The sequence below is a fragment of the Anolis carolinensis genome, chromosome 5 (assembly GCF_035594765.1).
Source record: "Anolis carolinensis isolate JA03-04 chromosome 5, rAnoCar3.1.pri, whole genome shotgun sequence".
Classification (NCBI taxonomy): Eukaryota; Metazoa; Chordata; class Lepidosauria; order Squamata; family Dactyloidae; genus Anolis; species Anolis carolinensis.
The window spans coordinates 86058727-86085821 of NC_085845.1; the positions used below are offsets into that span (position 1 = coordinate 86058727).

Below are 27095 nucleotides of genomic sequence, written 5' to 3' on the forward strand. Positions count from 1 at the left end.
TGGATTTTATTTTGGGGTCCCTTTTTAAAAAGTAAAAAATCTCTAAGCTCATTTTTAAATGCAAAAAAGTGACTATTCTTATGATGGAATAAAATGCTTGAATGCATTATGAGATACAATCTTTCTGTTGCATTTTCACAAAATTTCACTTTCAAGGTGTGTCTTGCATATGGTTAAATATGCCATGAACATGTCTAGTCCTATCATATATTGATTTTGCTACTAGTGCTTCAAGCTGTGGTACATTTCTAAGATGAGTAGTTCAGTGTTATTGTTGTCTGAAAATGAATCACTTTCAATTTAGGGAATCCTGCTCACATTATCACTCACTAAATTCCCCTGAATTGACACATCTTACTTGTGACTTGATTGGACTTAGTAATGTCTCACTCTAAATAGATCTTCACTATGGAGTACCTGTTGTCTTGCTTTCTTTTATGTCACCCTTCTTCAGCCTGCTGCTTTCCTGATGTTTTGTACTATGGCTTTCAATAGCCATAACCAGTAGTGGTTACTGTGGCAGGAAAGTGTAGTTAGTCCAATGCATCTGAAGGATATAAACTGAAGGAGTTTTGTTTAACTGTATGCAAAATGTGTCTTCCTCAATGCGGATAAACTATTATTCCCTTATCTCTTAGCATTGACTAGGTTGATGGGAATTGTCTAGCAACATATGGAGGGACATAAATGTCCCAGCTTTGCTTTCTGTAGAAAGAAATTGACAGGTAGTCAACTAGAAAATGAAAAAGCATACACTTTCTATTTAACCACATAAGTATCAATATATTTGTGGGCCCTTGTTCTCATTTGGTAAGAAATCTGGTGCCAACAGAAATGATATCATTGGACAGAACTATAAATCATGGAAGAATTATTTGGCAAATGTAGTCTTATTTTATCATCCTTCTCTCCTCAAATATGTGTTCCCCATATGGTTTCAGCTGATGGGATGCAATAGCCATATTATAGAAGATGGGGTGAACTTATTTTCTGTTGCTCAAGGTTGAAACATGAACCAATGGATTTAAAAACATAAGTAAAAATTCTGCCTAAATATTAGGAAGAACTTCTTGAGAATAGATGTTCAACAGTGAACAGATTTGCCCTGGAAGATAGTGGAGGCCTTTAAACAGATGCTGGATGACCATCTTCTGCAGGAAAATTTGGTGACAGAGGGTTGGTCTTGATGGTATATGTGGTCTGTCTTTGATTATCTGACATCCCAGCAGCATGGATTGCTATGCTGTAGTTTGGCCATCTTATTTAAAGGCTCATGGTGGTATTGAGAAAATAGCACAATCTGAACCTTTAAAGGATTTCTTTATTTTGCTGAACCAATGCTGAATCAAAATGCTTCTGAGGTGGATATAAATGGGTGGATGTTTAGATTGTAGCTCATCAGCCTTAGCCAGCACGGCCAATAGTGTGCACCCATAGAACAGTGGTTCTCAACCTGTGGGTCCCCAGATGTTTTGGCCTTCAACTCCCAGAAATCCTAATACAGTAGAGTCTCATCCAACATTCGCTTATCTAACATTCTGGATTATCCAATGCATTTTTGTAGTCAATGTTTTCAATACATCATGATATTTTGGTGCTAAATTAGTAAATACAGTAATTACTACGTAGCATTACTGCCTATTGAACTACTTTTTCTGTCAAATTTGTTGTATAACATGATGTTTTGGTGCTTAATTTGTAAAATCATAACCTAATTTGATGTTTAATAGGTTTCTTCTTAATCTCTCCTTATTATCCAACATATTCGCTTATCCAACGTTCTGCCGGCCAGTTTATGTTGGATAAGTGAGACTCTACTGTAGTTGGTAAACTGGCTGGGATTTCTGGGAGTTGTAGGCCAATACACCTGGGGACCAATAGGTTGAGAACCACAACCATAGAAGATGCTGTCCAATCACGATTCAAGGGCCATGTTGCCAGTCCCTAATTTAAAGCAGTGAAATGGCCATTCTTCATTTTCTTCTGAACATTTTCTCTCCGATATTCATTACAAAATGGAAAATGGGACCCACCTTGCACCAGTGTTGTACCCTTCTAGAAGAGGTATGTGTACTTAAACGTAAAAGGCAGGAGTCTAATACTCTTAAGACAAACTGAGATAAGAAAGATAATTCCTTCACATTATGCTTTTATTAAGTTTAAAACAATTCTATGTTTTTAAAAAGAGATTTGTATGTTCACAATGCTGGAATACTAAGGTATGGATTAGATTCCTTGATGCTAGTTCTCCTTGTACACACCCTACGGGGTTGCCTCTCTTTTCTTGAACTCTTACAAACAAATTGCATGCTTTTACCGAACTGGGATAAGGATGGGTGGAATATGATTGTCAGGTCAGTTACAGAATAATTCCATGTGCCTTTTGGAAAGTAGTAAAACTTCCTATTCCTTCCAAAGTCCTCATTCTGTATGCACATGGGGCTAGATTTATATATCTATTGTTGTATTCTGCCCCTTCCTTTTCAGTTTGATTGAAAAGGAAAATTCTTGAGCAAAGCCTGTGATTGGTATAACAAGGGGCCTAATCCTAAAATTTCACAAGTGGAAGGGTACTTGGATTCAACACATCAACTTCTATCACATTGTGTTAGATTTACTGCAGAATTTCCGCATGTGTGTGGGAAGTTTCCATTGTAGATGTGCTCCTTTTGCAGCTAGGACAGACATGGGCAAACTTTGGCCCTCCAGATGTTTTGGACTTCCAACTCCCAGAAATCCCAGTCAGCTTACCGATTGTTAGGAATTGTGGGGATTGAAGTCCAAAACACCTGGAGGGCTGAAGTTTGTCCTCGCTTGAAGGTCAATAGTAAGGAAACTAGAAGAGAAAAGCAAAGTCCTGTTGGTTGTGAATAAAATCTGGCCTGCACAAAAAGGAGTGGCATGCATCTGCTCAAGTAAAGCATTTTCATCTCTTATTTCAATATTTATACCTAGACATCTTTTGAAAATACTACATATACATGCTAAAAATAATAGGAATAATTCAGTTCTTCACGAAAATTCAAACACAAAGATACAGCAAACCAAATATGTTGGAGAACTATTAAAAGCAAAGCCATCATTAAAAGCCTAAAAGAATAGGTCTGAATCTGGTTGCCAGTCCCAGCTAGGCTGGACCCATTGAATCAGTTAATTTTATTAAAGTATTTAATTTAGTGGATCTACCAATAGGCTGAGATCTAATTGTCAGTCTCAACTGCACTAGCAATTGGATCTAGATTGTGTCAAGTACTCCTTAAAGGGCTTCTATCTAAGATCATAAATGATACAAAGGCTACAAAGGCTGCCGGTAGTTCTTTCAGCTAACCTTGTCCAAATCTAAGATCTGAGGATCAAAGTCAGTTCCTTGAACTGTACACAGAAACAAAGTGAAATCCATTTAGAATTGTGTTAATTCAAAGAAAGCAATTGCCTTGAACTGTTAGCCACTTAGCAATATATTGTATATTTACCTTTGTATACAATTCAAGCTTCTATGATGAAATACAATTGGCTCTTTGTATCCATGAGTTCTGCATGCATTTCATCCAATCACGGATTGAAAATACTTGGGAGAAAAATTCCCAAAAGTAAACTTTGATTTTGCTACACGCTGAGCATTACCTTGTTATTTAGGTTGTAGCCTACCATCATTTAACAGGTCCTCAGGTTCTCTCTGGCACTTGAGTTGATTGCTATTTTATATCAGTGATGCCATTTACTACATCATTCAACATCCATAGATTTCGGTATCCAGAGAAAGGAGGGGTGTAGTTCTGGAACCAAATCCCAATGGATTTGAGCCACTATACTATCCTTTGTGCAAATAATCACAAAATCAGCTTTATAAAATATTGTTCTAACATCTTCATGACCAAGTTAAGTTTCTAATAACCTTCTCAAATAAAATCAAACTATTCTATTTATGTTGCTGCATCTTACTATTTGTGATGTAATTCAAATTTATGTAATTCTCAGCCAAAGCAGGTTTGCACTCCCCTAGCTTAAATACAAAAGAACTCATATGGAAATAAAAGCTGTTGCAAAAAAGAAAAAGGTTTCAGTAATTTTAGCTATAGAACAGAATGATATCATTTTGGTTCTTGGTTCTTAGATGCCATGTTTTTGATTAAAATATCTTGCATGAATACTTTGTCTCTCTGTAGTCCTACACCAGATGTTCCAGTTTGTCCCTATGACTTTTGGCAAGAAAGCTCTCTTAGTAAAACAAGATTTCACTCATCTATCTCTGGGTCCATCCCAGTGTTAACTTCTGATTTACAGTCCTTATAATTGCATCGAGAAAAATTGCCTTTGTAATATTTTTATTGTTTCCTTTTTTTTAAGGCCCACAGATACATTTATTCAAACACTTAGGATTTTTAAAATAGCTCAAATTATTTTATTTTCTGCTGCAATACTTGAGCTCCTGATACCTGAATATGCTTACTTTAGCATTACATCATGGATTCTGTAAAACCCCTTTTAATCTGTAAATAAAAGTCTTGGCAAATAATAGTACTGATGGACCAATAGCCTATAGGAAAATTAGCATTTTAAAGCAATTTTGTATGGGCCTTACTGACACTATAAAATAACTAGGTGGTGTCAATATTGTGGCCCACTTCCACTTGTAAAAGGGGAAAACAAATCAGATATAGGAAGTTCATAAGTTACAAACAAGATAGTTCTGTAGGTTTGTTCTTATGCTGAATTTATAAGTCAGATAGGTACATTTTAAAGTGTAATTCCAGCCAAAAATATGTACCTTTTTAGCTTTGGATAGCATAAGGAAGGGTGAACACCCCTATGGTGTTCGTTTTGATGTTTGTGCATCTGTTCAGAAGATTTCACTTCACTTTCTGTCCTGTGATAATTGGATTTTGAAAAAAATTGGCTTGTTGTGGAAACAAGAGTTGATGCTAAAGCATCAGTGGAGACACCTTTTACCCATGATAACTCTTCCCAGGTATCTCTCACTTCCTGTTGTCTCACCCTCATTCTTAACTATGAGTCGTTTGTAAGTCAGATGTTTGTAATTTGGGGACTGCCTATATACTGTATTTTATTCAGTACTAGACACCACTGAGATACCAGTTAGGGTATTTAAGTATTCCTCGCATAATTGGAGGCCCCATAGCTAACGGGCAGCTGAAGGCGCAAGAGCAAGGAGGCTTCCTTTGGCTGCCACCAGCCTGTGTGCATGCCAGGGAGAGCTACAGGGTCTCACTTAGCTGCTGGTAGCCAAAGGAAACCCCAAAAGCTTTGCTTGTCCATGCGAGCAGGCAAGGCCAGCAAGGCCTATGAGGCCTTGCCTGGCTGCCGGTAGCCAAAGGAGGCCTTGCTCACCCTTTGTATTGACGGGCAAGGCCTATGGGGCCTCCTTTGGCTGCGAGCTAGTCAAAGCCCCATAGGCCTCAAAATTATCACTGTATAATAGTTGCATCCCCTTTTTTGAAGAGGAAAAATGTGACTATTATGCAGTGAAATATGGTATTTAATTTATTAGTATTATTTCGACTTCTGTATACAACATTGTAGATATATCTGAATGGGTCTGTTCTGTAACTCACTCTTTGTATCAGTGCTGTTATAGAGTTTAATTATTTGCAAGACTTTATCTTCCAAAATAGATGTTTGTGTCCCAGATACATTTTTATATAATAAAATGGCTCCTGAAATTTCAGAAGTTTATCTGTGCCTAAATTTTGGCGGAGGCACTTCCAGCCATTTTAATATATTGTCGTGCAATGGAAAGTGTTATTCCTCTCATAACCCAAATTCATAGACACAATACTGAACACAGAAAATCATAAACACAGAAAAAATACATAGAAAATATTTGGATGTTTTATTTACAGTATGTACATGAACTCTAGACAGCAATGCTCCACACATTGAAACATCAGATCCTGTAGTAGGAACATCAGCATATGATTCTTATCTGTGGTTCCTTTAGATGTATTAAGCACATAAACAGGTTGATCAGGGATGTGACGCTGACTGACAAATGGTGAACTTTAGCATATTAAAAAGTTAGTCCCTTCGTCCACAGAAGATGTTGTATCCGAGTTCTATCATCCCTCCAATAAGCAAAGCCCAAAGGGGAATAAAGACGTAAGTTAGCTTCATTACGGCGAATTGCTCCAATTTTGCACAGAGGGCAAGACAGAAAGCCAGCTTAAGTAATATTGCTGTAAGGTACCAGGCTTTCTTTTTGAGGTTGAGGGAGCCGTTGCGGGGATCAAATCCAGACTTACAACGGCGAGCCATTTTCACTATGATCATAACCAGAAGAATAGTATCAAATATCCAAACAGGGATAAATATTAGGAACCAGCTCCATGGTGCTTTTTCATCCAATTTTAACACTAACATGATCAAGAACAGTAATATGAACAGCCATGTGAGCAGCACTCTCTGTCCCAAGGTCATTCTCATTTAAACAGCTTCAGTAGGTTGTTCACAAGAGAAAGGATGGTCCCTATAATAAAGAGAAACAAAAAAAAATCTGGATAGGGGAATTGTGCCTTGAATGTATATGAAAATGGATATGTACAAATTAAGCTACCTCCCAACTTTCATATTTTTTAAAAGTCTAACACCAACAGTAGTTTATACCTTTTCCCTCCCGTGAGCATCTTTACCTTGTATTAGAATGTATATAGAAGAATCTATATAGAAGATGCTAAAGATATTTCTAACTCACATTCAGAATTAAAGTATAGCTAGGAACACTTGTATCTGCTATCATTTATATTTTGCTACCTCTCGATAATCCATTGTTTAATGCCAGGTAGCCAGACTAACCCAGTTCTTTGAAATCACATGTATATAACATTGCTACAATTCCAAAGCATCTATGCATTATGATCCAGCATACAAACCTAATGAGATCACAATATTGCACCCAAGCAACTTGTTATTAAAGCCAATAGTAGCATGTACAATTGCCACAACAATGTATATATCAAATGATGTCTATTTCCATCATTATGATTGCTACTGTCCTCCCACTATTTCCTACTGCAATTTTTATGTTAATGAATTTTGAAATGCATTGCTAGCATCTGACATCAACAAGGTCCTAAATGATTTCGGACAATGATCGATTGGGAGTTCATACATTATTATTTTTTGTTTTTTGGGCACCAGTGGTGTCAAACCTGTGGCCCTTCAAGTGTTTTGGACTTCAGCTCCCAGAATTTCCAGCCACTGGACAAGTTGGCTAGGGCTTCTGGGAGTTGGAGTCGGAAACATCTGGAGGGCTACAAGTTTGACACCTCTGGACATCATTCTAAAAGATGCAGGCAGACTGCTCAAGCTTCCCTCATTTATATTTCCCAGCTTGGCACTACTTCATACAAGCTGAGCAATGGGCATATCTTTGTTATTCTTAAATCCAAACTACTCTCAAATCTGAAATTGTCAACTCTGACAGCTAAACTACTGATACTGATACCTCAATGTATGCAAACTTTGCTTCACGCACAAAATTATGAAAATTTTTGCATAAAATTACATTCAGGCTATGCGTATATGGTGTATACGGAACATCAATGAATTCTGTGTTTAGACTTGAGTCCTGTTTCCAACATATCGCATGTATTCTATGAAGACAGACATCTAAAATATGTCTGGTTCCAAGCATTTCAGATAAGGGATACTCAATCTGTATAACAATCTGAACTGCACTGTTTCTGCAGATATGTTCATGTAACTCGGGCTTAGTGGTCTGATTGCTGGATTAGCACCCCAAAGACCACGGTTTGACCACAGTGGCCTTGGGCATGTCATATTCTCTTGGCCCCCTCTTACCTCACAACAGCTTCACCAGAACAATAAAATCTCACAATAGCTTCACCAGAACTTTGAAACAATATAGAAGCACATAACAACCATTATTCAGTGTACCACTATATAAAAATACGTTCCACAGACAAAACTAGTCATCAAGAAATTAATTCCTCGCCAAGCACAAACAGGGACCTAAGTGAGCTCCAATCTGGAGTCTAAAGCAATAGACTTTAGAAATAGACAAAATGAAGCCATAGTGCTTACCCAAGCAACAGAGAGAAATAAGGTTGAACACTGTGAAAGCCACCCACTGTATGGCTATCAGCCTCTTCAAAGTAGACTTAAATCAACAACACTAACATTTATTATGGTCCATATATCCATCAGAAAATAGTCATTTTGAATTCTCCCATCTCAGGAGAGGTTCATTGTACAAGATAGATCTACATGGTTTCAAGTGATATCCCTATCAGAGGTTAGTTGCTTCCTCAGTCTTACTGCCACTGTGAAGAATTTTGCCACTATGAGAATCACCCTGTGGCACGTGTCCTCTAAAAGATATCTAACAATCCTCTGTGGGGGTGGCTAGACAGGACTGGATATAAATGTTGGCTACATTGCACTGTGTGATAAAATGTGTTCTATTGTTTCTATTTCATTTCCTCCACAGGGGCATAGTCTTTGGGAGTGGGGAATTTCAGACAGTCTGCCTTTTAGCAGCTCTGAGGGAAATACGTTTATTCTCGCCTTTGTAAAGAATCTATGATATTTAATTACTGTAAGGTTTTTTTTAAGGTATTCACACGTTTTAAATGGCTCTCTGTATGGTAAGTTTAAGACTCTGGGGGAGCATGGTGAATTTGAATGGGCTCTAAGATCTCCCAGGGCAATAGTCTATAATCTTTGCTTCAGGGATTCTTGTTCCATTTTGAATCCCAAGTGAAGCAGAAGGGATGCAGATAGTCCAATTGAGGCCACTTTTCGTTCAATCCTCCTCGCCCAAAGGGGTTTGGAGCCTTCATAAGAAAAGTGATGTAGCAAACCTGTTCCCAGTTTGAAAGCCATTGTTTTTAAGCATAGGTTCATTTTCAGAATCTAGGCCCTAGTACTCAGTGGGCATTCACCCGTTTCTAGAAGCAGGACCGCATTTGATACACAAGAAGGCACATTTAAAAGATTCCTTATAAACTTTTTAACAGTTTAATTTTCACACCATATGGCTGCATCAAAGAGAAGTTTAGAAGCTGTTTTGGCATTAAAGATTTTTAGTATGGAGGGGACGTATTGCCCTCCTTTGGTGTAATAAAATTATATCTGCTTGGCAAGCTTTGCCTTTTGAATCACTATTTCAGAGTGCACTCTCCAGGATAAGGTGGGGAAGGTAAGGCCCAAATACTGGAAGCTTCTAACCTGCTCTAGAGAGAATCTGTCAATAGACCATTTATATTTTTAAAAACCAGAACTTTTGATTTGCTGAAAATTGCATTTAGCTCGTTTGTTTTGCAATATTCTGTAAAGTTCCTAAATTGGTGTATGAGTCCTGGTCTGGACCTGGAGAGAACGGCTGTATCATCTGCATACAGCAAGATGGGGATTCTCCTTTTACCCAATCTGAGTAGGTGACCTTGTGGATCCATCTTGGCTTCCTCAAGATCATTTAGGAATAAGTTAAACAGTGTAGGAGCTAAGATACAGCCCTGCCTTACGCCTCTGGTCATTTAAATTACTTGTGAAATTTGGCCATGGGGACCACATCTAATCTGTAGGATACTATATCTGTAAAGTTCTTTAATGAGAAGGAGCAATCTTTTATCAATTAGGTGCTTATCTAATTTTGCCCATAGTTTGGGTCTGGAGACTGAATCAAACACAGCTTTTAGGCCCATGAAAGCCACAAAAAATTGCATTTCTGGGTTTTGTAGTATTTTTCTGCTAAATGAGTGAGAACTAAGCTATGGTCCATTGTGGATGGTTTTTTTCTGTAGGCTAATTGGGCATCTGAAAGAATTTTATTTTCCTTTATCTCCATCGATAGTTTCACTCAGAGAAACCTTGTGTACAGTTTGCCTGGAATGGATAGCAGGCTAATCGGGCTATAGTTTCCAGGGTCTTTTGGGGAGCCTCTCTTGTATATTGGGACTACAATTACACATTTCTAGCTTGCTAGAATTTTGCCTTTGTTTATTTGGGTGAAAAAGGCAGTTAATAGTGGAGCCCATGACTGTATGTTTGATTTTATAAATTCTGTTGGTATGAAGTCATTTTCTGAGGCTTTGCTGTTTTTAAGTTATGAAATGAGTTCCACTATCTCCTCTGGTGTAACTGCACTCCAGTTTGGGGTCCCTGTGAGTAATAACTCTGGGGGATTGGAGTATTGCAAGCTGGAGGAGTTATTATCGAAGAAGATGCCTCTAAAATAGCTTTCCAATATCATGGATAGTATCTGGTGATCAAGTGCAGTGGGGCAAGAGCTAAGGGCACCTGAAATAAGGTGCCAGAAAAGTCTAGAATCATTCTTGTGTGATACTTCAAGCAGGGTGGACCAAACTAAACCTGTTTTGTTTTTAAAAAAATATGTAAATCAGTAGGGCCTTTTATTCTTTTTTTGCTGGTTATAGTTCACTAAAGATGGTCCTCGCCTGTCCTGTCTATAGGCCATATAAGAATTTTTAAGGCCTCTTTTTAGTTCTGACATTCTTCATCAAACCAATTTGTTGAACCTGATCTGTGATGGTTTCTCACTGCATTTTGCTGAAAGATCCTCCCTGAACAGAGAGATCATGGTGTCATATGCCCCAATCGCTGTTTCAATGGCATTTTCCTTCATCATTTTTTCTCTCAGCAATTCTATTTTGTCTGAGCTGATTCTTACTTGCATCTGTTCATCTAAAGTGGTTGACCACTTAGATCTTATCCTAGACGAACTCTCCTGCAGATAGGCTGGTAAATATTTATGCATAACTCTAATTTCTTTCTCAGGTAGTGTCAGTAACAAGGTTTGCGGAAGGTGATCACTTTCAATTTTAGGCTTGAATTTGAGCGTGCTGGCCCAATTTAATTTAAAGCATCTCTTTAAATTGTCCACTGTGCTAGCTCCCCCTTTTTTTTTATTAAAGGTATATTCACCTTCAAACTCCTCCTTTACTGTGCCATTAAGCACCAAGAAGTCAAACCTATAGATCATTTTTAGCATACAGTAAGTTTGCTATGTTTGAAATGTTGTCTTTTGAGTTCCTATCAAGGAAGACTCTACCCCTCTTTGAGATCTCTCAGAAGCAGGCTTTTAAACAGAGGCTGGATGGCCATCTGTCGGGGGTGCTTTGAATGCGATTTCCTGCTTCTTGGCAGGGGGTTGGACTAGATGGCCCATGAGGTCTCTTCCAACTCTACTATTCTATGATTCTATGATTTGCTTCTATCGTGGTGTCATTTGTTCCTATCCTGGCATTTAAATCTCCTATTAGGAGGGCACCCTAGGATATCTAATCATTTGGGATATTATATATTCTATTTTTAGCTAGGTGTCCTCTAGTTGCTTTTTAATGGGGGGGGGGGGGGTAGACCATTAAAACTGCTACCTTTGTTTGCTTTATCTTTAATAGGATTCCTTGTGCTATTTGTTCTAGGCTGTCTAAGCATATCATCTCAGATCTTAATGCATTAGAAACAAAGATGGCCAGCCCACCCTTGGGTGTCCTGACTTATATACTTTCAGGGCTTCCAGGATAAAATTAGCATAGCCATCTAGAGTTATGAAGCTGTAGCCCATGTTTCTTGACATAGTACTATATCGAAGGAGCTAATAAACTGAAAAAAAGAATTGTCCCCAATCTTGTTTGCCCATCCTGCTATATTCCAGGAGATGATCTTAAGATGGGAAATCTCCTGGGAGCCTGGATGTCAGTCAATTGGGTTGATCTGCTCAATCGTTGCTTCTGTCCTCCTAGCATTCGTGATTTATTTGCTCGTTGGTGGTTTTGTTGTCAGCATCAACGTATCTTTTCTCCTGTCTGGATTGTTAATGTTAATTCTATTGCAAAATAAGCTTGTGGTTGCATTCATTTTTCTATTTTTTCTTATCTGACTGTCTTGGGCCACTCTGATAGGATGTGTAATCTTTGTCTGGTACATCTTTCTTATTAAAGCGCTTGCTGCTTGATAGGTCAGCAGTTTGGAAGTCATCTTTATTATGTATGCTCCTGTCCAGTGTTATAGTTTATGTAGTTACTCTTGGCGATAGAGGTTGCTTTAAATGATTTCTTCTCATAATCAGTTGGGTTTGCCTGTTTCGTTCCATTATGTAATTTCACTAGAACTTTGTCTTGAGCTGTTTGGGGGAGTTTATAGAAATTCTTAATCAATGACTCTTCCATGTTATCTCTGCTCGATGTTTGTTCCTGCTCGGGCTCAGGCCTTGTTTACTTTCTTTTCTAAATTTATCTTCTTGGTAGCAGAGGTCTAATACAAAAATCTTTAAAGTATCATGCAGGGAAGATTCCCAGGGTATTTAAGTAAGCCTTCTTGCTTATTAATCGTCCAGGGGTAAGAGAGTCCTTAAAATAGAGTGACACTCTTGTAAAGTCCAAAGTCTCCATCAGAGGCTTAACTGCTAGTAAAGATGTATTCCTGCAGTTTAAACTCTGTTAGAAGTTGGTGTTAACGTTATATACAGAATTCCAGGTGGGTAATACTCAATTTAAAGGATATATGTCAGCACTAATACATATTTTTGCAACACCAAGCTGGTATTTGTTCTTTTGGGAGCCGCTAATTTATGTCAGTCACCCAAAAAGGGTTTTCCCCATTTTGGCTTTTCTTCCTGATGTCCCTTGAGAGGAGTCGCTAATTCCCTGTGCTGCATATGGTCTCTAGGATCTGTGATTGCTTTTCTAATTGTTTTTAAAGTATTTCCAGAATCTTTATTGATTTGGATCTCAGGAGCTGCAGCGTCTTTGCCATTAGAAGACATTACTCAGGAAACAGTGATGGTTCAGGTTTATCTTTGGTGTGTTTTGGCAGCCTCCTTCTCTCCTTCATCTCCCACATCCAGTCTGGCTTGACAACTGTGATGGGGGGGGATGGGGGACGGTGTCAGCTCCCCATTCATCAAGGGATTGAATCTATTAGAGTAACATGGGGGAAAGGTGAAACAGCTGTTTCCTCAGGGGCTGGGCTTGGTGTGAAATTGCATAATCCTTCAGGTAACTTTGTTTTAATTCAGTGGATTCACCCTTTAGCTTTGGCAATCTTTTCCTCCTTTTGCATTCCTTGTTGTTTTGAGTGCTCTGACCTAATGGTGATGCAACTCTTTTTTCTTCTTTTCAGCATTTTCAGTTATTTATTATTATACTTCTGTATTTCTTTGCCTACTGTGCCCTGCACCTTTCCGACATATTTTGATTAAATACAACTCTGATGTGTTATCCGAGTTTACAGCTGGTCGTCTTCTCCTTTCCTTTTTGGAAAATGTCCACATCCATAAACTTTAAATAAAGGCCATTTACACAATAGTGTGTGGGAGAACAACTCAGCAGCACAGCAAAATAGTTTCTCTATCCTCTCCTGGCCCAATTAACTGCTTCCTCGGTTTCAGTTTAAAATTATAGCTGATAGCAGTGACAGAAGTAATTAAAACAGTAGATAAAATGTAAAAACAGACCGGGAAGCTTCACTACACAGCCCTCGACATTACCATAACCTTCAGCCTTCAGTAGACTTAAATCAAGGAAAAGTTTTATGAGAACTACCACTCCTCTAAATGTTCCTCCAGCAACAGCAAGAATGTCCCTCTGGGCAGCAAAATCAGGCAATTCCAACTGGATGGCCCCCACATCCGCCAGGGGCAAACCAAGAATGGGCAACTTGGAAGTCCCGGAACAGACTCAGAAACGGAGTGGGCAGATCAAAAGACAACCTGGGAAAATGGCACTACAGTAGAGTCTCACTTATCCAAGCTACACTGGCTGGCAGAAGCTTGGATAAGCGAATATCTTGGATTATAAGGACAGATTGAGGAAAAGCCTATTAAACATCAAATTAGGTTATGATTTTACAAATTAAGCACCAAAACATCATGGTATACAACAAATTTGACAGAAAAAGTAGTTCAATACGCAGTAATGTTATGCTGTAATTACTGTATTTACGAATTTAGCACCAAAATATCATGATATATTGAAAAAATTGACTACAAAAATGGCTTGGATTATCCAGAGGCTTGGATAAGCGAGGCTTGGATTAGTGAGACTCTACTGTACTTAGAAAAATCCACCTTGTGTAACTGTGGAGCAGAACAAACAACTCAGCATCTGTATGCTTGTCCAAGTATACAGCTTGTTAAAGCTACAGATAATGCAGTCACTGTTGCCTGTTTTTGGTCTAAATCTTTTCAGCAGCTTGTGATCCTTTTATTTTATCAGTTTTAAACTTATCTATTTATGCAATGCTTTTGATACGAAATAAAAACTGACACTATTTGAGGGATCCTCACTCAGTTTGTTTTTAACTTGCATTTTCCTACTAGTGTCATTACATGTTGAGCATCCCTTATTCCGAAATCCAAAATGCCAAGATAGTGACAGCTTTGCTTTCTGATGGATCAATGTACAGAAACTTCATTTCATAAATATGGAGTACAAAATTACATTCCAGCTATGGGAAACAAATGGGTTTTGGTTAGACTCAGCAGCCTCAAAGCTTGGCTGCTTCCTGCCTGGGGGAATCCTTTGTTGGGAGATAATTGGCTGGCCCTGATTGTTTCTTGTCTGGAATTCCCGTGTTTTTAAGTGTTCTTTATTTACTGTACTGATTTTAGAGTTTTTTAATACTAGTAGCCAGATTTTGTTCATTTCCATTGTTTCCTCCTGTCTGTTGAAATTGTCCACATGCTTGTAGATTTCAATGGCTTCTCTGTGTAGTCTGACATGGTAGTTATTAGAGTGGTCCAGCATTTCTGTGTTCTCAAATAATATGCCGTGCCCAGGTTGGTTCATCAAGTGCGCTGCTATGGCTGACTTCTCTATTTAAATCAGTCTGCAGTGTGCCTTTCATGTTCCTTGATCCGTGTTTGGTGGTCTCTATGTAACTTGTCCACAACTGCATGGTATATGGTAGACTCCTGCAGAGGTGAGAGCATCCCTCTTGTTCTTTGTTGGATTTTCTAAGTGGTTCTGTAGATAGTTTGTAGGTTGTGTTTCTTCATCAGCTTATCTATGCGGTCAGTGGTTCCCTTGATGTTTGGTAAAAACACATTTCCTCTGGGTGATCTTTGTCTTTACTCCCATGGCTTGTTCTTGCAGCTCTTTTGATGTCTGTGGTGGAATATCCATTGGCCTGTAGGACTCAGTTTAGGTGGTTCAGTTCACCTTGGAGGAGGCGGGGTTTGCAGATTCTTTTTGCATGGTCTGCCAGGGCTTTAATTGTGCTTCTTTTTTGACTTGAGTGATGGTTGGAGTGGACAATTTCAACAGAAAGGAGGAACAATGAAAATGAACAAAACCTGGCTATCAATACTGTATTTAAAACTCTAAAATCAAGACAGTAAATAAAGAACAACATTCTGAGAACTGTGGAATTCCAGGCATGAATCAATAATCAAGGCCAGCTAACACCTCCCACCAAAGGATTCCCCCAGGCAGGAAGCAGCTTTGCAGCTGCCGAGTCTAACCAAAAGCCATTTATTTCCCGAAGCTGGAATGTAATTTTGTATTCCATATTTATGAAACGAAATTTCTGTACATTGAACCATCAGAAAGGAAAACTGTCACTACCTTGGCATTTCGGATTTTGGAATAAGGGATGCTCAACCTGTAATGGCACTAGTAGGATTAAAGAGATAAATACAAGTTAAAAAACAAATCGAGTGAGGATCTCTCAAATGGTGTCAGTTTTTATTTTGTGTCAGAAGTATTGCATGAATAGATAAGTTTAAAACTGATAAAATAAAGGGATCAAAAGCAGCTGAATAGTCATTCAATGCTAATCAAGATGGCCAATTGTAACACATTTGCCTCGAGCAGACATGAGTTCTTACTCCCATCCTGAACCTTCCACAGATATATAAACCCCACTTGCCTAGTTTACAACAGATCTCACAACCTCCGAGGATGCCTGTCATAGATGTGGGTGAAATATCAGGAGAGAATGCTTCTGGAACATGGCCATACAGCCCGGAAATCTCACAGCAACCCAGTGATTCCGGCCATGAAAGCCTTCGACAACATTATTCGCGTCGCTTTTGATTATCCGTCATGCAGACTGGGATAATGGGAATGACAACCCAACAGCATTTGTGGCTGAGGTTGGGGAAAGGTTAAAGGACATTTCAAAGCCAGGCATCCTACCCACAAGTTTCCAAGGGGAAACGAAGGGTGCACGGACACGGTAGAATGTATACGGGTTGGCTGTACTGTCTCAACCCTATGGAATCATGGGAGTTGTAGTTTGGTGAGGCACAAAATTTTATCAGGCGGAGGCGGCCAAATATCTGGAGGAACTACCACTCCCATGATTCTATAGCACTGGGCCTGGCAGATAACGCGGTGTCGAGGCCTTCATTTCCCCTCCGTGCTGCTTAGCGGCGGATTTAGCAACCACAGCCAGAGGGACAAACCAGAAACGCCGTAGGAACAAACGTCACCTGTGCTCAGCGGCCTAGTCCTACCCCCCCCCCCCCCGCGTCCGAAGGCGTTTTTGTGTGAAATTACCTCGCAGCCGAGCTCCCGGTGCCCCTCGCAGCCTCCGCTGCCTCAGGATGGACCCCAACGGCGCGGCTCATCCCAGCGCTGCGCTCAGGACTCAACTCAGGCAGCGACCAAAGCCAATGGGCCCGCCCCTTCACTAGGCCTCTGTCCGACGAAGGCGAAAAACTCTGCGCAACATTATCACTGGCTGGAACGGCTGTCTGTTACGGCGAACTCCACGCTCTCATTGGCTTGTTCGGCCGCTTGAGCCAGCACCGCCCCTCTTGCGCGCGCCGTGTCAGCTTCCTTTTCGAGATTGCTTGCCGGCTCGGGCTGATGGGAGTCGAAGTTCACAAAGTCTGGCGGGTGCCTGGTTGGGGGGAAAAAAGCCGAGTTGAGACTACCAATCATTTTTCGGTCCTGGGCTTTTCTCTGTTCTGATTGGCTCAAGGGCGTAGTCAATCAATCACCGAGGGAAGGCACAACGTCATCCAATCAGAACTGTTGGAGGATGGAACCAATCAATCCCGCAGAGGGAGAGAGAGAGAGAGAGAGAGGGGCTCGCGCGAAATTTTTGGGAGGGAGGTCGCGAGGGAGGGAGGAGGAGGAGCGATGATTGACGCGCGCCTGCTTTTGGCACGGCAGCGCGCTGTTGCTGTCGCCGCTTTCTCAGTCGCGCGTGCGCGCGCTCCCTTGCTCGCGCAGGATCAAGCAGCCAGCCGAAAAACCGACAGGCAGATCTGTTCCCTCGCGCGCCCGTCTCGTGCCCGTTCTCTCTTCGCCGCGCGCGGAGCTTGAGGAGAGAAGCCGGTAAGACTAGAGCCTCTGAAGGAAGGGAGCTTTTCATGTTGTAGAAGAAGAAGAAGAGAGCGGGAAGGGCTGTGAGGATTGGGATGAGGCAGCGGGGAGAGCGTGAAACGGCTGAAGAAGGAAGGGGCTGTGAGAGAGCCAAGGAAGGAGGGCGGGAGGGGGGCATTTCCTCGACCCTCACAGCGGCGCTCAAGGCAGGGGAGGGGGCGCGTGGAGAGGGGCCGCAGCCACTTGTGGTGGGGGCAGGCGAGGGCGGGCTGTGCGCGCGCAGCTCCGCCCTTGAGGAAGAGGAGGGGGCGTCTCGGAGGGGCCCGGGGAGGGGGCTGCGCGCGCATCCCACGGGAGGAGGACCGGGGAGGGGGGCTGTTGTGCTGCTTCGCGCGCTCCTCTTGTCTGTCCGGAGAGACGCCGGACTCGGAGTCCGGGGAGTTCATCCCGGGTCAGGAGGGAGCGAGCGAGCGAGCGAGCGGCCGTCATTGGAAAGCAAAGCGGGGAGGATGTACAGCAAGGGAGCTGAGGCCGTTCAAGCGTGTTGCAAGGAGCCCGCCAAGGCATGGAGGAGCAAGCAAGCCGGTTTTCTAATCTGAGAAAACCGCCTTGGGTCTCGGTTCCTGACTAAGATAAAAGGGGGGGGGGGGGGGAATAACAACAACAATAAGGGTCGCCATAAATTTACAGACAACCTGGAGGCACATCCGCCCACATTTCGACAGGTTGAGCATCCCTTATCCGAAATGCTTGGGAGCAAAAGCTTTCCATGTGTTGCCGAAGGCTTTCAAGGCCTGAATCACTGGGTTGTTCTGCATTTTCCGGGCTGTATGACCGTGTTCCAGAATCATTCCCTCCTGACGTTTCGCCCACATCTATGGCAGGCATCCTCAGAGTTTGTGAGGTATATTGGAAAAACTAAGCAAAGAAGGTTTATACATCTGTGGAAGGTCCAGGGTGGGATAAAGAACTCTTCTCTGTTGGAGACCAGTGTGAGTGTTGTAATTAATCACCTTGATTAGCATTAATGGCCTTGCAAGCTTCATTCCTGCCTGGGGGAATCCTTTGTTAGGGGGTGTTAGCTGGCCCTGATTGATTCATATTTGGAATTCCTCTGTTTTCAGAGTGTTGTATTTTATTTACTGTCCTGATTATAGAGTGTTTTAATACTGGTAGCCAGATTTTGTTCATTTTCATGGTTTCCTCCTTTTTGTTGAAATTGTCCACGTTTGTGGATTTCAATGGCTTCTCTGTGTAATCTGACATGATAGAATCATAGAACAGTAGAATTGGAAGAGACCTCATGGGCCATCCAGTCCAACCCCCTGCCAAGAAGCAGGAAACCGCATTCAAAGCACCCCCGACAGATGGCCATCCAGCCTCTGCTTAAAAGCCTTCAAAGAAGGAACCTCCACCACACTCCGGAGCAGAGAGTTCTGTTAGAGTGGTCCAGCATGTCTGTGTTCTCAAATCATATCCTGTGTCCAGGTTGGTTCATCAAGTGCTCTGCTATGGCTGACTTCTCTGGCTTAATTTCTCTGCAGTGCCTTTCATATTCCTTGATTTGTGTCTGGGCAATGCTGCGTTTGGTGGTCCCTATGTAGATTTATCCATAGCTACATGCTATACAGTAGACGCCTGCAGAGTTGAGAGCATCCCTCTTGTCCTTTGCTGAACGTAGCATTTGTTGGATTTCCTTAGTGGGTCTGTAAGTTTGTAGGTTGTGTTTCTTCATCTATGCAGTCAGTGGTTCCCTTGATATATGGTAAGAACACTTTGGGTGGATCTTTGTCTTTACTCTCATAGCTTGTTCTTGGCCTTTCAACTCTTCTGATATCTGTGGTAGAGTCTCCATTGGCCTGTAGAGCCCAGTTTAGGTGGTTCAGTTCACCTTGGAGGAGGTGGGGTTTGCAGATTCTTTTTGCATGGTCTGCCAGGGCCTTAACAGATGACTTGAACATCTAGAAATGAAAGTTTTCCTTTGTTTTCTTATTCCATGGTGAATTGGATGTTTGGGTGGATGCTGTTGAGGTGGTCTAGGGACTTGTTTACATAGTTCCATATTTGTTTAGCTTTCCATATCTTTGAATGCTTGCCTATACAGTAAGAGTGTCAAACTTTTTGTCATCGGCTACTTCAAGGTGTGACTGTCAGGCCGTAGCCAGAAAAAAAATATTCAAGAGGCGTTGAAACATTCCCCCCCCCCCCCCACCACCCCCAAGATGATTTTTCAGGCCAGTGTCTCCTGATCTGGCACGGGATCTCAGCAAGGCCCTGAAATTAGAATCATTGTGTAAAGGTTCTTTACAGGTAATAAGTCCTGAATCATTGCTTGCTCTTTAAGTCAGCTCTTTTCAGCCACAAAGGACAATAGTTTCCACAATTAGCCACCAATTCACAAAGCTTTTGTTGACCACCTTTACCCCCAACTTCTCCAAACACCACACAGTACTTATAGAGTGTACCTTGTACATGAATCGAGTAGGCCGACCAGGGAAATCTGTTGAACCATTTAGGTTGAAATCTTAGATGCTTCTTATTCACAGGAAATACATATCCTGGTGATTGAGTCTGTGGATTTTGCACGAATTGAACTTTCACTTGGTCATCAGAAACAGTCTTGTTCATATACAGTCCAATGACACAGCTTCTTCTCTTTGATCTTGTTCCATTGATCTTGATCTTGTTCCATTCTTTGATCTTGTTCCATTGTTTCTTTGACAGGACTTCGATTAGATGAACCCCAGTTTCCTCAGTTTTCACCTGCAATTCAGATCAAATCCCCCCATCCCGCTCCTTAAGCTTTGCCTGCCTTCTGCGAGTAGTCCAACTTGGTTGCTTCCACTATGTCAGCTATTGCAGCTATTGCAATATAAATTGGTAGAAAGGTGGATAAAATGACAGTGTGGATAATCAAAATATGGTTGAGATAGTTCTTGCGGTTCTGGAGGGACTCTAACTTTTGCTTCTCATAGACTTGGCATGGAGATTTGGTTAACCAGTTAAAATTCATGAGTAAACCAGTTTTTTTTAACCTGAAAATTTTCGGGGATGGTTTGAACCCCTAAACCTCCCCCCTTGGCTGTGGGCTTGGTGACTATTATGTGATGAAATAAAGTATGTGGAGTTCATATATCTTTGTGCTTTGGGGAGTTATTTGTTATTTATTTATTAACAATATGTTTACTCCAGGTGTTATGGAGCAACAGCTCCCATCCTTTTTTATTATTATCTACCGTGCTAACTGGTGATAAAGAAATTGCAACTCAATAGAACTTGTGGCTCTGTGAGATGGGAAAGCTTAAAAGAGATTTTCAAGGCAGGCATAATATTATCCACAAGCCTTGCATCTAGATTCAAACCTCAATATCATGACTGAACAGAACAAGCTGCAGCCAACCAGGTGCATCCCAACTCCCATCAGTTCTGGTCACAATGTCTAATGCTGAGGAATACAGGAGTTCAGCTTCTGGAGGGCCACATAATATGACATGAATTTGGCCTATGAGCCTTGGTTTAACACATGTGCTATACAGAATCTTGGATTTTGGAACACTTCGATATACAGCATATTAGAATACTTATATTTACATACTCTGTTTCCCCGAGAATGAGACTGGGGCTTATTTTCAGGGGATGTCTTATTTTCCCAAATTGACTTTTTAATTAATTGTAACTAGGGCTTATTTTTGAAATCCTGAAAAATCTTGCTAGGGCTTATTTTCGGGAAACTAGGGTATATAGTCAGTCCTCCTTATCCACACTACATCTACAAGTTGATTTTTTTTTAAAAAAAAACTCTCCAAAACCCAAACCGTGCTTTTGCCATTTCATGTAAGGAACACCATTCTACTATGCCATTGTTTATAATGAACATGCACAGTGCTCTAAGACCAAACCACAGTAGATACCAAGAGCCCGCTGTACTAACGAGATATCTTGAAGCTCGCATCGAAGTCTAAACATGACATTCATTTATATTTCATGTACGCCTTATACATATAGCCTACATGTAATTTTATACATGATAATGTGTTTCATGTGCACATGCACCTAGCTTGAAGGTTATTTTGTATACAGTATCTATAACAATTTTGAGCATTAAAGAAAGTCTGGGTATATTGACACATCCAAAAGCAATCTCAGTCATCTATGCAGACAATTTCAGAGCATTTTGGATTTCAGAATTCCAGAAAAGATGCTCAACCTGTAATTTGAGTTTTCACTTCCAGCAACACTGTTCTCCTGTCTATCTCAGTGTTCTTTATTAGAATGGGAGTAGTATTATCCCTGAAATAATTTACACAAAGTGTGGGTGGTTTTTCAGCTAGGCTTAGCCTTTGCTGTGTGCCATAGACTGAGTCTGCTTGCTTTAAAAATAACATGAAGGCTCAAGATGTCATGCTTGAGGAGACTTGTTGGCTGGTGTTCACAATTTATAGGAAAAAATGTTAGGAAAAAGAGGGCTTATTGAGACTCTGCCCTTTTGCTGGATCTTTAAGTCGTTTGTTTAATTGTAGTACTTGATGCAGCCTTTCTGTCAGAAGTACTATGGTGGAGTGCAGCAAATTGTTTTCCATATTTTTCTTAATTATGGGGTTTTGTCCAAATATAGTTTAAGGTGCTTTGTGTTTAGGATAAAAGGATGTTAGCTCTTTCGCTGCTTTATTCATCTTTTTTTTGAGCAAGTGAGTAAATTCTCAAATTACTGGGGGAGGTAATAATTATATTTTACAGTACACAACATTGTGTTACCTTAAAGTATCTCCCTTGCAAAATACAGAAAATAGTGATTTGTTCATAGTCAAGTAAGCTTAAGTAGCCAGGACTTATCCTCTAACTGCCAATGACCTTAGGTGCCTCATTAAACCTGCTGCTAATTATCTGCTTTATAGTACTTGTCAGTTTTATTTCAAGTGATTGATATGTGTGGCGAGGACCTTTGAAATATAATTTTCAATTAGTGCAGAATAATGGAATGCATTTAATACAAATAGCAGCCTGTCATTTGGTTTAAGGCTGAACACACATTTTCATTCTATGTTCTCAATTTAGTACAACAATCTCAACATAAACATCCTGGCCATTCAGTTATGTTTGGTTTTGAAATTAAACTCTTCTTAGCTGCATTTACCACTAGTAAATAGAACTGCATATGCCTTAAAGTATAGGCTTTCTTTACAGTGTGGTTAGTTGTAGTTCATCAGTCCCTTGTGACAGGTCTATTTTGGTGTTTAGTTTTTCTTCACTGGAAAAAGTTTGTTATTTTCACAGCAGTCTTACATTTATAGTAAGATGTTTTGGAGCTGCAAAACTGTGTTCCAGAAATAAATTTAGAGCTATAGGCGATTCAGGAGGTTTAGTCTGAACATTGGGATTATGGGGTTTTCCAGATGCTGCTGGACTGCTGCTTCCATTTGCTCTAACTAGCATAGGCAGTCTTAAGGAATCATAGAAGCTGTAGTTAGAAACATCTGAGAGCTGTCTGATTTCCATCCTGATTTAGGTCTTTATTTAGAATTTTTATTTTATGGATTTTAAAACATTTTATTGGGGGATACAGGAAGTATGGTTAAGGAAGTGCTTGCATAAAATGTTTATATGCTTCTTATTGATTGAATCATACTGGATGTAAAATATGAATAATTAATGGAAATGGATTTCAAGCGATATATAGTTACATTGAATTGCATCCTAAAAATTATTTTTATGTTAAAAGGACTATTCCAAGAATTAAACTGTGGCAAAGGGATTTAAATGTTCCATGACCTCGGGCAAAACACAGTGTGTGCACTGACACACGAGGCATAGTGCTGAATCTAGCAATTGCCCTAAGTTGATGAAATTGCTTACAGAAGTTTCCTCCTCCCACTTTTTTGAAAATCCTCTTCATAGATCATTCCATTTAGCAAAACTAACTCTGCACCATAATAACTGGATTGGAAGGGGGCTGGGAAAGTCCACTTCTACTAGCTCCGTTTCGTATGTATTAATCTTGATCCAGTCCCCTGTCTTGAATGGATTCAAAAACAAATGGATACTTGATCATTAGTCTCTATAGTAATTTAAACCGTCTCCTTAGACTTTCTTTACATAGTGTTAAAAAGCAGATGGGTACACTTGTAGCATGATTCTATTTGTGTTTCCCCTGAATACCGTCCCACTATGTTAAGCAGAATTTAATTTCTTGTAAGTACACCTTTTTATTTTAATTAATCTTAGATTGTTGGTTTATTTGCTTGGGGAATGTGCAAGTGCAGGAATTAATCTATTAAATTCCTTGGCTGGGATCCCAGGAACTACTTTAGGCAAGCTTAGTGGGATTTTAAAAAAATGCATAGAGATCACATATGATGTATTGGAACTGATCAATAATATCTCTAGATTTCCAAATCAGATTGTGAAGACTTTTGCTTGGTTATTTCCAAAACCGAAGCCCTTCTGGGTGTTTGCCATTGTTTAGATTATGGGACGAGAACTAGGGGCATCTAATTCAATCCATACATTTGACCTCTTGCTGGCCATGCTAATTTAGTATCTCCTAGTGTCCACAGTAGCTAATCCCCTATCGCAACTCATGAGAACATGCTTACTTTCACTGATATGTAAGAAAATTATTTCTAAAACTGAATGTAAAAAAGCAGTGCAAAGTTGCAGGTGAAATTGTCCTCCTTAAAACACATACATGTCACACAGAAAAACAATGGAGTGAAGTGGGGGCAGCAAAGTGATATAATCCCAGAATACTATGATATAGAAATACTCATATATAGAAAATGAAGGGTGAATCTTCTGTCCCCACTTTTGTCTTCTAAAGCCATAGTTTAGGTAACCATTGCTCCTTTGTAATTGAAACATGCATTCTTTAAAAATATTTCACTTCCTTGACATGGATTAAAAGCTATTTAAAATATCTGTTGTCATAGAAAATAGTTTGAAATGGGTTTTAATATAAGCTTTTTTAGTTTTGGAGAAGGGAAGAAGTTGTTGCTGTACAGGAGAACAAGGTGCATGTGTTTTTGTCTGTATAAGAATAATAAAGCTGTAGAGGAGCAGGTTTATGTATTACAGGAATATGGCAGTTAGTAGCATTGCTTCTAGTCATAATAACAAAGCTGCAGTTGTGTAGACAAAATGCTGGTATTCATGGCTCTGCTGGCAGAGGCAAATGGAAAGAAATGGGAAGTCTTTATTTTTGTAGCCTTATGGATGAATGATTTTATATACTAGAGCAGAGCTTTCTCTGTGTGTACATGTTACATAGTACTTTAAGGAAAAAAAACGTTCTTGTTAGACATCTTTCTTTATTTTTACATAGTTACAAGATAAGAGGAAGAAGTGTGGGGGGAAAATCCAATTTGAATGAGGTGACTGTGATTTAATATTATTTATGATGGAGATCTTGCATATCACAGACAAGAGTATCATCACTCCACACATGCAGCTGTGTAACTCCTTTTCTGCCAAACCCTTTGTGGTCATTAAACTGACATGTAGGAGAAGGAACCAAGCAGCGGGTTTGTTGACCACTGCCTGCTTGCTCTTAGTAGGTTGCATCTTGCTCTCTGTGTTCCAGCAGAAGATTAAAAACATCTTTTCTGCTGTTCAGGAGTGAAGGGTTCAGGTCTGCCAGTTCTTGTCTCATTCTGCAAATTGCAAGGAAACACAATTGAAATAACCCAGATATACTGGAAAAGCACTCTATTCCATGAAAGATCCAGATAAAGTCAGATTTCAGTGGTATAATTAAGGTTTATTAAAAGAGAATAAGTGAGATAGAGGAAAACCCATCAATGGGAATACAGACACACACCAAGGAAATCAATTCGAAATCTATTGAGGGTGATTTACACTGAAGTAAACGCTGCATGTGCCTATGTTACACATTCTCTTCCGTAACATCTTATCTGGTCAGAGTAGATTATTATAGGACAAAGATGGGGCTTTTGCCAGGTGTTTTGTTAAGTTTTTAGTCAAAATGATTCTGACTGGCAAATCTTTTGATCAATTATTTATATAGGCAGTAAGTTGCTGAAAAAGAGGATGATGAGACCAAACAACTCTTTAGGCAGAGGTGAGAACCTAGCAGAAAGGTTGTTGCTTGTCCTGTCAGATTGGTTTTTCATTTTAAGATGTTGTAAAATGGGATGTACTTGAATGATGTGACCTTTAGGAACGTTGTTCCCCAACCACTGTAGGAAATAGTAATTTAAAGATAAAAATTGAGATCTGGGCCATCAAGCTGTTGTGAACAAGCAAGTTTCTAAAGACATATTCATCTCTTACAGTATAAAAAGGTGGAAGAAAAGGAGGGAGAAAAAAGTATATGAGAGCACCTTTAAGACAACACTGAAATGCCCCCAGTGGTTGTGTGCATTCTATAACATGTAAAAGGCTAATGAGTTGAACTATAACTTTCACAAGCATTTGGCTGACACTTTCAACAAAGAAGGAAAAACTATATGGTTCGCTTTTCACTAGCTCCCTTGTACACTTGGGTCAGTGCGCAGGCAAATCAGCCATGTCGTTGTCAAATGCTGCATGGGGCAGATCCAGAGTAATGTGGAGCAAGGGCATATTATCAAAACCATGCCCTATGTTCACCAAAGTTGGGGGAAAGTCTGGATTCTGCCACAGAATTCGAGCTTTCCACCAAAACTGTCCCCACTGTCATTTTGTGCTTCCCCAGGACACAGAATAAGTTTCCTTTCCCCACCAGACTCTCTATGTCATGACAACATGGCTCCTACCTGTCCTGAATTGTGCACCATGATGTTGGCTGGTGCAATGAGGTGTGCTGGAAGAGAAGGGAAGGGGGAGGAGGAGAATCTCTTCCCTTGGTGCTCCGTTGCCCAGCTAATGTCATGGCACACAATGGCAGGCAGGTAGAATTCTTGTCATGACCAGAGATTGCTGTGACATGGAGAGTGGTTGGAGGGACGGTTAAGGTAGCCATCCAGTAGCATCAAACCACTCCATCAGTAACTGGAGGACTGTACCATACCTGGGACCCATTATAGATCTGCCCACTTGACCAATTTTTAAATGAAATATTTTAGCTATGGTTTTATTCCTCCACACTCCAAATCCAAATAAAAAATGATTGAATAAGGTTCCAGTTTATATTTACACCTTCCTAAATTATAAGGCATTCAGCAGGATTCTGTGTTCAGATACTTCATAGTTCATGTGCTGTTTCAAGCCCACAGTGGTGCAGTAGGTTAAACCCTTGTGCTGGCAGATCGCTGACTTGAAGGTTGCCGGTTCAAATCCAACCTGGGGACATGAGAGAAGCCTCCCACAAAGATGGTCAAAACATCAAACATCCGGGCACCCCCTGGGCAATGTCCTTACGGACGGCCAATTCTCTCACACCAGAAGCGACTTGCAGTTTCTCAAGTCGTTTCTGACACGAAAAAAATGTGCTGTTTTAGAATGAAATGAACATTAGTTCAAAAGCATCATCTGGAGTAGTCTCTTCTAACTAACAAGGCAGTTCTAGGCAGCGATTAAGTACAGTCGGTGACCATCAAGGGGAAAATATTACTCTTCCAAATATAGCAAGCATATTTTAAAGTGATGATTTAATGCATTTGGCTTCTTAATGTGAAGCAGTTGGATTTCAGATTTTTTAAAAATAAAAATGTTATACAATATCATCAGTAAATAGTCTTATTTGTCTAAGAATAGAAATAATGTTACTGCTAGAGGAGAAATGAGTGAGTCTGAAAATGAGCAGAGGGCTCCCTCCTAGGTTTTTTATGCAGATATTTATAGACCATAATTACTTCAAATCTGGATGTCTGTAATTGAGCCTGA

At 40.3% G+C, this 27095-nt stretch overlaps 2 protein-coding genes across 4 annotated transcripts in view; one reads left to right on the top strand and one right to left on the bottom strand.

Moving 5' to 3' along the window:
• Positions 1 to 5828: 5828 nt before the first annotated feature.
• tmem60 (transmembrane protein 60) lies at positions 5829 to 16793 on the bottom strand. The gene is made up of 2 exons (XM_003221528.4): positions 16503 to 16793; positions 5829 to 6484 (listed from the first exon to the last, which is right to left on the bottom strand). Exon 2 carries the CDS (start codon positions 6439 to 6441, stop codon positions 6037 to 6039), a length of 405 nt encoding a protein of 134 aa, XP_003221576.1. The 5' UTR covers positions 6442 to 6484; positions 16503 to 16793; the 3' UTR covers positions 5829 to 6036.
• A 276-nt stretch (positions 16794 to 17069) lies between these two features.
• phtf2 (putative homeodomain transcription factor 2) overlaps positions 17070 to 27095 on the top strand; it is a 98062-nt gene continuing 88036 nt past the window's right edge. The window contains exon 1 of one of the 3 annotated variants that reach the window (XM_062983542.1): positions 17070 to 17288. The gene's annotated coding sequence lies outside the window, so the exon portion shown is untranslated. Of the gene's footprint in view, positions 17289 to 17977; positions 18181 to 27095 lie in introns of those variants that run through there. The other 2 variants (XM_062983540.1, XM_062983541.1) reach the window with 2 other exon arrangements.

What these genes read in the sequence shown, in the direction of transcription:
- tmem60 (XM_003221528.4), bottom strand. Translation starts at nt 6,441, where the DNA reads ATGAGAATGACCTTGGGACAGAGAGTGCTGCTCACATGGCTGTTCATA.